Consider the following 9,649-nt stretch of genomic DNA (forward strand, 5'->3'; position numbering starts at 1 on the left):
TGCCAATCCATCAGATTCTGCCTCGAGTTTTAATAAAACATATCTGCGAGGTCTATTTAGATCCCTACTATAGTTATCTGTAATTTGTAGGCCGTAAACATAGATTCCAACCACATCGAATTCATGTACCTCTCAGGAATCATCATATCCTATATTTCCCCAATTATCCGCGCCGAAATTGAAGTCTGAACTGAAATCAAGATTAGGGTTGAAATGGAAATCGCCAAGGGTGTCCCTCAGGCTGTCAGGTTCCTCCGAGTGGTCTTGGAACTACGCCCGATGCCATGGTGAATGGTAGAGAGCCTTCGAACTTGCTTATTAAATTGTCCAGGACTTTGCCTACTACTTGATGAAGATCATGCAGGCCTCTGTCATTATCCAGGATAATAATGGACTCGCTTGAGAACACATCGAGCTCTCTTTTCAGTTGGTCAGGCATCTCTCTATGCGCGAAATTTGTAAAGTCCCGGATCGCAGCATGATCAGCATCCGTTCTAATGTCTACAAAAGCTGGTTAGTTATCGATTTCTAACATGTTCTTTTCGTGATAGCTTACAAGGGGATGGGTCGGAAGGCGTAGCCTCTGGACAGACCATCTTGTATATTTGGAGCCACCTCTTATGTTCGTCTACCCCTTTCAAACCTTTTCTAATACGTAGAATGTCCTTTTGTTCTTGATTGATAGCATAAAGAGGCTCTCGTCTATCAACACTGTCACATGGCGGATCGGAGCGCTGGTGCCTGTTCAAAGTGGGCCACCCGTCGAAGGTATCTGGCTATATAGAACGTGGGGGTCATCGGATAACTCGGTGATATCTGTACGCAATATATGCCAGTCCATAACTCTCTCGATTGTGGAAATGCCAACAGACGGTTCCGGAGAGCGACCCATCAAGAATGCGTATAAAAAGCATCGCCAAAGCTGCGCATCGAATTCGTCGGGAATAGCAAGTCTGTAAGCCAAATGGTATGCTGTAGCCAGCGCATAAATACCACAATCGTAAGCATTAGCCTGGGTTGGACAGTTCCTAGCAACGAACTTCCACTGGGCGAAGGCTTCGCCTCCTTCTATTAAATGCTGGATTAGGATTTTGATGATGCGTGTCGCCTCGTCACGCTGAGTATCGTTGTCCCCGAGAGAGTTGTAGATAGTTGCTTGGCATTTCTGCAACTCCAAGTGGACGCATACCCAGTGGTTTCCGGCGATATTCGGGCAAAACAAACCTTCCGTGGCACCAAGAAAGGCACGATGATGATTGGGGAATGACTGCGTTTCGTGGGATGTACTGATAATAGACTGTACTTCCCAAGGTGCGATGGTGAAGATATAAGGCTGGAGACAGGCCAAGCCCTCCAGGCAGGCGTGTACAACCGCATCGTTCAATTTCCTGTCGGATGAGGCCGAAGCATGGCCGTTCAGGCGATCGAGATCTTGCTCGTTGAGATTTGGCCATTCCAGTATGCACGATGGTTGACTTTCTGTTTCCTCGTCTTGTGTCGCTAGGTCCACTATTGCCCTTAGTCCCTGGACCAGCGTGGGCTGATCTTCTTTCACATTATCTGTTCCTTCTTCGTCCGATGGTCTTCTGGGTCGCTTGGGACGCTCTGCCGTATTCGAGTCTGCGCGTGGCCGCTTGCGGCTGGGTGTTTGTGAGCTGGCTGGAAGAGAAGATTCGTTCGAGCTTGGCAGTACATCCCGCTCGGATGACGCGTCTGTCAAGGTACAGACTCCTAACTTAGGCGAAGCGCTATTCTGGCCAGTCATATCGTCTGTGGGAGTAATTCGCGTGCTACGTCGGGAAGGCTTGCTCATTAGGGCCATCAGAGTTGGAGGCGTCGAAGGCGATACATGGATCGTGTCGGCGATGCTTGATGGACTTTCCACGCCTGTGTGGGAATGGCGGCCGGGGGCTTTTCGTTTAGCCATGATGCCTTATCCTCTTAAAAGCTATCAGCAAGATTTCCAAGAAGTAATTTTACAGTATTCTTAAGAACTTACTAACTCTTCGCGTTCGCCTTATTGCGGCTTGCTAACTCTAATGATTGTAAGTGGTATAATATTGTGCAATATTTCACATGTTTTTGTTTATAGAATAAACGGCAAAAACGCGTTACCTGGGTTACTTAGGAAAAGCTCGGACCCCTTTCATAAAAGTCATGTCGGGCTTTGCACCGAGCTATACGTTGCATAGGCTACAATAAAAGGTTCAATTGATATCAACCGAGTTTTAGCATACGCAGGTAGTTTATAGCATACCTGTGGCCACCATTACTTCGAGAGGACAGCTGGCGGGAGCCGAAGGGCATGCTGGTGGCCTACGTGGCCTGCAAACTGACTAGCCGTCCTGAGCGCTTCCAGACATCCAGGAAAGGAACAAGGGAATGGAAAATGAATGCTCCGTAAGTATTGGTCGTGAATATGTCGCTAGACTATCAATCCGCCACGACTTTCCATGTTGTAGATATTCTACTTCAGCATCTACCCAACGGCAGAAGAGACATAATGACGAGCCATTCGCAGGAACTGGTAGGAGCTGTGCCCTTGATTGTAAGCTATGTCTGCCTTTGCCTGGATGTGGTTCGCTGTTGGAGCAAGGTAAACACAGCTCATCCTAGATGCTCAACCTTGCTCAAGGGGTCAAATGCATGAAATGCCTTAATATCGCGAATGTCAGGTCATGAAAGCTTATTGTGCCAAAACAGCTGGTTTTCTGACGCATGCTGGCGCTCAATATGATCTTCAAAGTACCTTACGCCTCCAATAATGCCCTCACAGCTCAAGTAGGGACAGTGGAATGGTTCAGAATTGCTTTTGTGTTTGCTCATTACATGCTCGAGCAGATCGCTCTTGGAGCATTCAAAGGAGCACAAGGGACATGCTGCAGATATAAGCGCATTGGCCTTGGTGGTCTCGTGCTGGGCGGATCTGGCGAAAGTAGTAGGAAGTGCCAGTTTAACAGACTCCGTAGGCTTGTGACTAGGATCTGCTTGGCGACGGCGAGGTTTTTCTTGTTGGCGGCTAAGTAAGGCTAAACCTTTTACAAGCTTAATACGGCACACATAGAGCCCGTTCCTGTCAGAAACCTGGGTAGCCTCTAGAAATAGTTTTGCGACTTCGGCTCTTTCGTGAAGCTGGTATTGAACTGTGGGTGATACAAGAAGTTCCGATGGCCGGATCCCATTAAGTTGGCGTCTGATTTCTTCAGCATCTGCAGAGTCATGAAACTGCTGTATAGCCTGGTTTAGTCGCTTATCGTGCAGCATCTTTCTCTGCTCCGCTTGCTTATGGTAGTGATTATATTGATGGAGCAGGGCTTCGCCATGCGTTTTTGCCGTTGTCAGAGTCAATCCTTGCTGTCTAATCTTAGCGAGAACCCTTTGCCGTCTTTCTCGAATTCTGACCAGTTTCGTATCCTGCCTGGTTTCTGCCTTTTGTTCCTCGGTGAGCTCTTTGGGGGCATCACCCCGGCGAAGAAGTCGGCCCATAAGATGGATTAGGTCCCGTTGTGGCTCACTACCAAAAATAATCTCTTGAAAATCAACCTCGATAAAGTCGGGCATGTAAAATCGTACATAGGTTGACGAGTCCCCTAGCGTATGCCCCATGCTTTGATTGCGCTCCTCCGGAGAGAGTGCCTTGTTCAGCTTTTTGCCTGATGCTCGCCTTAAATCATACTACTCAAGCTGCTTCTCATATCCAAGAGCCCGGCCGAGACGGATCAAATATTTCCGCGCCTTCCCGTATGGAAACGCCCGATCAAGGGCTATGGTCGTGTTGTTTTTAGCCTTTTGGGAATCTCGAAAAATGTATCTTTCCTGCCACTCGGTTTTCCATGGAATGAGTATACTACTGTTCTTCGAGGGTACAACGAGACGATAGAGCTCTTCAGGGCTGACAAACTTGGATTCGAATGCGTTATCCGCAAGAGCCAGGCTCTCCATGTACAGGACAGGATCGTGCAACAAGGTATCCTCTTCGTGGAATCCATACTTTTTCGGCCGGGATATACCGCCGGTCCTTTTGAGTTTCGTCAAGGTTATTACCATTCCGACGCGTGCTCGACCGCCGGCCACCACAGGTGGGAATAGATAGAACGCCACGTCCTTATAGCGCAAGTTTTCGATCAGGGCGCCAGGACAAGTCGAGGTAGCGCCAGCTAGAACGAGCGCTGCAGCCATCTGCACGCGCAGGCGCCCGTGCGTAAAGACATCTTCGTCGAGAATCCAATGATGGTGCAACATGAGATCTAAATCAGAGATGTAAAGGCCTGACTTGTTTTTCATCGAAGTATCGAGACCAAGGGAAGGGGTTAGCGCCACGGGAATCCACTGGAAGTCTTAATCTGCGAGTTGTTGCATCTCTAGAGCAAATAAATTTTGAATATAGCGGCTTCACATTTCTTTGGCGTCTCGTCTGGATCCCATCTCATAAATTGGCAAAACCTATTCCATGGGTAAGTATGTGAGAAACCTTATCCATAAATGTGATTCTCACTGATTCCATTTTCCTTACTCTACACTTATCATCTTTTTAACACTATCCCCTCGGTTGGCCATTGTTGGACCCTGTTCTTGACACTTGGTCATAAATTCATTGTAAAATCCGAATATTTCCGCGGATGCATAGCCGGAGTCGGTATCAGCGTCAACATCAGAGTCATCAGAGTCTGCATTACGGTCGGACTCGGCATCGGGTTCCAAAAAGTCCCTCGCCTCCGATTCTGAATACGACTGTGCGTTGAGCTCTGGGATTTCTGGATTGTCAGCCGTGAGCAAATCGTCTTCCGGTCCAGTCTCGGTAGCATTAAGATCATTTTCCACCTCGTAGCATATTGATTAGGTGGCGTTGGTGCTTATTTCTATTTTTTTCGAAACGTTAAGAAGCTCGTCCATAAGCATAATTAAGTAGCGGATTGTATCTTCATAGGTTCCCAAGGCATGGGAAACCTTCGAGTCCGAAACCCGCAGATCGAGATCCGACAAAGACTCTTTGCACAAGAAGGAATAAGCAGTAAATATGATACGAAGCTGCGCTTTTACAGATTATATCGTAGTACCGAGTGTTCTGTTGGTAAATTTGGCATTTTGATGTCTTGCGTTAAGCTTGTCATTCCGTGTTTGGGTGGGTAAATAGTCTTGGGTAGAAGTTCTTGGACCAAATCTGCGACGCTGATGCCAGCGCCGAGGCAGCCCATCGATTAGAGGCATACTGTTTCAATAATAGCATTGGAAGGAACCAAGAATGGAGTTGAGAGGTCAAAGTGAGAAGGGTACGCACAATGTGGACATAGAGGATAATGTCACAAACTAGTTTAGGGACAACCAGTTGAGCCATAAAGCAAAAGCTTCCCAGTGACCAATTGGTCACTGTTCCCTAATTCTATATTATATGTATTACCCCGCGGTCTGGAACGTAAACTTAATAAATTAATTATTTTTTCGATATTTTAAATTAAATAGTTATAAAAATAATATTTTTTATTTATATTTAATATTTTAAAAAATTGTTACAAACCAGATTCGGCGGCCCATATTGAAACCAAGAAGTGGGGATCAGCAGAAACAAGCCAACCACGGAATAATATCGGGAGAATGGATGTGTCGGATGTAAGATACATCCACCACATCCACCACATCAAGATGGAATCAACCAAGAAGGAAGTAGGAAGGATATTCTATATAAACCATAACATCTCCTATGTATCTAGTCATTCTCTTCATAGCTCTCTAGTTATCAATATAAGACTATTCCCAGACATAGTGAGAGGACTCCACGCCTCTCTGACGAACAGAATTATTTATCGCTTGACCTACAACCAGTATTGTTACCTTCAAATCAAGACACCCTGGATCAGCCGATCCAGTAATGACTATATCCCGCCAGGGTGTAGGTTCGTCACACAATATATGTGATCTGCGAGCTTTTTCGACCATCTTGATGCAGCAACAGCCACTCGGATACAATTGTGAGTAGCTGACAGTAGATGGGGAAGTATGGGAACTGCAGACGGGAGACTGGGAACGGTTCGGACCACTAAGTCAATTAGCAAAAGGAAGATGCACCAAGACTGGCAGTTAACTTATCCCGGCTTCCAAAGACCCTCTCCCCCTCCCCTGGTGGATTCTTATATCTACCAAGCTCCATAAGACATTAACACAAATAAGTTAAGTTTAAAAAAATGTTATTCTCTATTCTCATAATATTAATACCTTTTCTCTTAAGACGTAGGTCCGACTAAATTTATCCTAGCCCCGGACATATGAATACCCAAGAAGTTATCACACCCCAATATCAATCCCTTCACCTAAAACTCGCCGCACCCACGCAGCCCTTGTCGAACTAGACAGTTTTGACAGGGCTGCAGTTGGTGCCAACACGTCGAACCCGTGAAAGCCACCCTCCCATACATGCAGCGTGGCGCGGTTACCGGCTCGCCACAATCGGTTCGCATACCGCACACAATCCTCTCGGAAGAGCTCTACCGATGCTACATCTATATAGGTTGGAGGCAACCCAGAGAGGTCATCCGCTCTCGCGGGAGCCACGTATGGGCTCACCGCGTCGCTGCCGTACGCTTCGCCGAGGACCGCCTTCCACGCTACTTCGTTGCTTTCGGTGCTCCAGATGGGGGATTCCGGACCGCCGAACAGTTTGGCCACGGCCGCGTCGACTCGGTCGTCGAGCATAGGACACATCAGCACCAGCCCGCATATCTTGGGGCCGCCTGCAAGCGCACGGTCTCTCGCCATTAGCGCCACACCGGCCGCCAGCCCACCACCCGCACTTATGCCGGCCACGAGGACCCTTTCTTGATCGATGCCGAGCTTGCGCGCGTCGCCCGCATCCCGCAGCCAGCACAGTGCAGCATAACAATCCTCAACGGCCGCGGGTGCCGGGTGTTCAGGTGCGACGCGATACTCCACACTGACGACAGTCGCCCCGCACGTCTTCGCCCATGCTAAAGGAACCTTGACGCTCATGAACCGATTCCGCAGTAGCATGCCTCCCCCGTGTATCCAGAGAATGCATGGCCGGCCGTGCACGGGCCTCTCCCAAGGGACGTTACGCCGCTGTGGTTGGAATACGGAGAGGACAAGCCGTCCGGGAATACCATGCTCTTCGTGGGTGAACGGCTCGTCGGCAAGCGCAGCATCAGCTGTCCACATCGCATCCTGCTCGGCCCGGACCGCAGGCAGGATGTCGAGTGTGAGTATCGGCGGGATGGATATTTTTTCGAGCATCACGCCTAGCTCGGAATCGTAAGGTGGTTTCATCGCCGTAGTCATGACGGTCACATCACATATTTCATATAGCTTGAAACTCAGTAGTATATGCTGGGAGCTGATACTAGGTGCGTAAATTCAGTACCTACCCGGATAACTTGGGTATGGCTACGTTTTTATATCCTGTCGTCAAGTCGTGACCAGTATCCCGAATCCCTCTCCGCTACTTTACGTTTAGTTTAGTTGGCCCTCATTCGTGGTTCGTCATCCCTTCTGTCACATACCTTTCTTCCAATTGGTCCTCCCTTTGCTTAGTTTCCTATTTCGGAAACATGCCCGGGTATTAACACAACGACTAGGGCAGCAGACTTTCCCTCCCCTGAAAATCTATCTTTTAGTTTCGACTAAATATTCTCCCACTTTACTCGGCGAGCGGCTTGTAAACAGCCGACAAACGGCGTTCTCCCTTCCGGTGAAAATTTGACCGGAATATTCACAATTTTGGCGCCAACTCTCTCCGTCGACGCTGATTCATGTCCATCCTACAAGTACAGTACCATCCTTGTATTCGCTCCTGCCCCTGGCGTTTTTACATGTACATACGTACGTAAGGTATAAGAGTTCTAGTTTCCTGTTGCATCAACGACAAGCCACCTTAGTTGCTATCTGGCCTGTGAGTACAGTACCATAGCGCCAAGGAAAAGGCAAATGCTACCAGAAGGGAGAATGTCTTTATCGGCTGATTTGAGACCATTTTACGAACCAAGGGAGCATGTCTCCGCCTAGCTCGTTTCCCCTCCTTTAGACACCAGCAGTGAGCATAATATAGCTACCTAGCTACCTAATATGACCAGCCACTTTCCTATGCAGGAATCGCGTTGATCCTGGGGATGAATACCTCCCGTCTTCCGGAAGGCGAAGCCAGTGACGATGATAGATTATGCATCTCTCTTTCCTTCCTGGCGGAAGAAGAATGGGTGCTCGAGATTTCGTCACATACATAGTAAGACCTCGTCGCAAAGCGTCGTACCAGTTTTTAGTACTCAAGATGATGCCATTTTCCAATTGGTTATATCACCCCAATTCTAGGCCAAATCTACACGGTCCGGGACATACAGCCACGGGACATTGTCCTAGGATAGTCCTGGGGCCCGAATGCGTGGAGAACACCGCGACTCTCGTCGACGCGAGAGCTTCGCAGGCCTACAATGCGGCAGAACTTCCACATTGCGCCTCCTAGTTGCAGTTGCTGTCCCCTGCAATCAAGGGGCAAGAACGAGGCGGTGGTCTATGTTCGGGATTGAACCTATGAATATGGTTGTGGTGTATAGTGTTGTAAGAAGGATACGTGGTATATAACCGAGACGTTCATCAACATGTCCAACAACTGGGATACGTTTCCACCGGATACCACGGACACTCTCTTCATAGCTCTTAGGTAGATATAAAACTTGTAAAGTGGCGTGACGGGAACAGCCACGTTTACTTATTAGGTAGGTACGTAAGAATCACCATTGCCGCATTGTAAGCAACACGTATAGTATACGTTAGGTAGGCGAGAAATTAATAGGATTAAGTACCTAAGTATAGAACTATTACGGAATCATATAATATGATAACATTTCATCCGCATATCTCCAAAGGAAGGAATAGAAAGCCAGCAATCTCCTTCGGTTTAATGGGCTAATTAGAGTCTGGTCCCCGACCAAAGGGCGGAAAATGTTCTTGACTTAGGCGAACTTCTTGTCCGCAAGTCGTTCCAGGAAAAGACCCAGTACGGGTGGAGCATGGAGGAGTTTAGTCCGAGACCTAGACCAAGTGGTTTCGCAAATTCCAATTGGAGACCTGCTCCCGTGGTTCAGATGATGGTCTCCAATCGGTCGATATATTCGTCCTCCCTTTGTTCACTTATCTTCCTATTGGTAGCATCTGCATTTTACTTGCCATTGTAGGACCACAATCGGAAGCCAGATGGAAACTGAAATGGTTGGTCGTTGATGGAATAGGAAATTAGAATTCTAATATATACCTTATGTACCTATTATAAACGTACGTCTATATACAGTGCAGTATAACCAACAGGCGGCCTGAATAGTGGTTGTAGCATCATTCCTTGTTGGCATCTCCTGGGCCACTGTATGGGGCTTGAATTCGAGATGCTACAAGTCTTCATCAACTGTGTCCCTTCATTATGAACTGAAAGACCTTGGGAGCTGGGAAAGTGACAAGAGCCAAGATAAACCTTATAACTCGTGTGCAAAAACTAATAATTTATATTAATAACTCGAAAACGAGGAATCCTACTTGGGTACTTTTGGCCAGCCAGCCAGCTTCTAGCAGAAGCACATCCAATTTCAAGCGTGTTATGTCGTCGTTTCTGGAACAGCCTTCGCAGTCTTCCATAGTTGAGGCCCATTACGCTTTC

At 47.7% G+C, this 9,649-nt stretch overlaps 3 protein-coding genes across 3 annotated transcripts; all 3 read right to left on the reverse strand.

Annotated features, from left to right (window-relative positions):
* Positions 1-237: 237 nt before the first annotated feature.
* On the reverse strand, positions 238-2,184 carry F4822DRAFT_150820 (uncharacterized protein). Its single transcript, XM_051453007.1, has 3 exons — positions 2,000-2,184; positions 557-1,940; positions 238-501 (listed from the first exon to the last, which is right to left on the reverse strand). Exon 2 carries the CDS (start codon positions 1,925-1,927, stop codon positions 746-748), a length of 1,182 nt encoding a protein of 393 aa, XP_051308308.1. The 5' UTR covers positions 1,928-1,940; positions 2,000-2,184; the 3' UTR covers positions 238-501; positions 557-745.
* Positions 2,185-2,269: 85 nt separating this feature from the next.
* F4822DRAFT_439310 (uncharacterized protein) lies at positions 2,270-4,284 on the reverse strand (the record flags this gene model as incomplete). Its single annotated transcript, XM_051462625.1, has 5 exons — positions 2,270-2,425; positions 2,472-2,553; positions 2,750-2,847; positions 2,959-3,653; positions 3,717-4,284. The coding sequence occupies 5 exons, from the start codon at positions 4,282-4,284 to the stop codon at positions 2,270-2,272; spliced, it is 1,599 nt and encodes a 532-aa protein (XP_051308309.1).
* Positions 4,285-6,279: 1,995 nt separating this feature from the next.
* Positions 6,280-7,343, reverse strand: F4822DRAFT_441838 (alpha/beta hydrolase domain protein; the record flags this gene model as incomplete). The annotated part of the gene is made up of 1 exon (XM_051462909.1): positions 6,280-7,343. The coding sequence occupies exon 1, from the start codon at positions 7,285-7,287 to the stop codon at positions 6,280-6,282; it is 1,008 nt and encodes a 335-aa protein (XP_051308310.1). The 5' UTR covers positions 7,288-7,343.
* Positions 7,344-9,649: the final 2,306 nt, after the last annotated feature.

The sequence above is a fragment of the Hypoxylon trugodes genome, assembly GCF_022578975.1.
Source record: "Hypoxylon trugodes strain CBS 135444 unplaced genomic scaffold F4822scaffold_27, whole genome shotgun sequence".
Taxonomy (NCBI): Eukaryota; Fungi; Ascomycota; class Sordariomycetes; order Xylariales; family Hypoxylaceae; genus Hypoxylon; species Hypoxylon trugodes.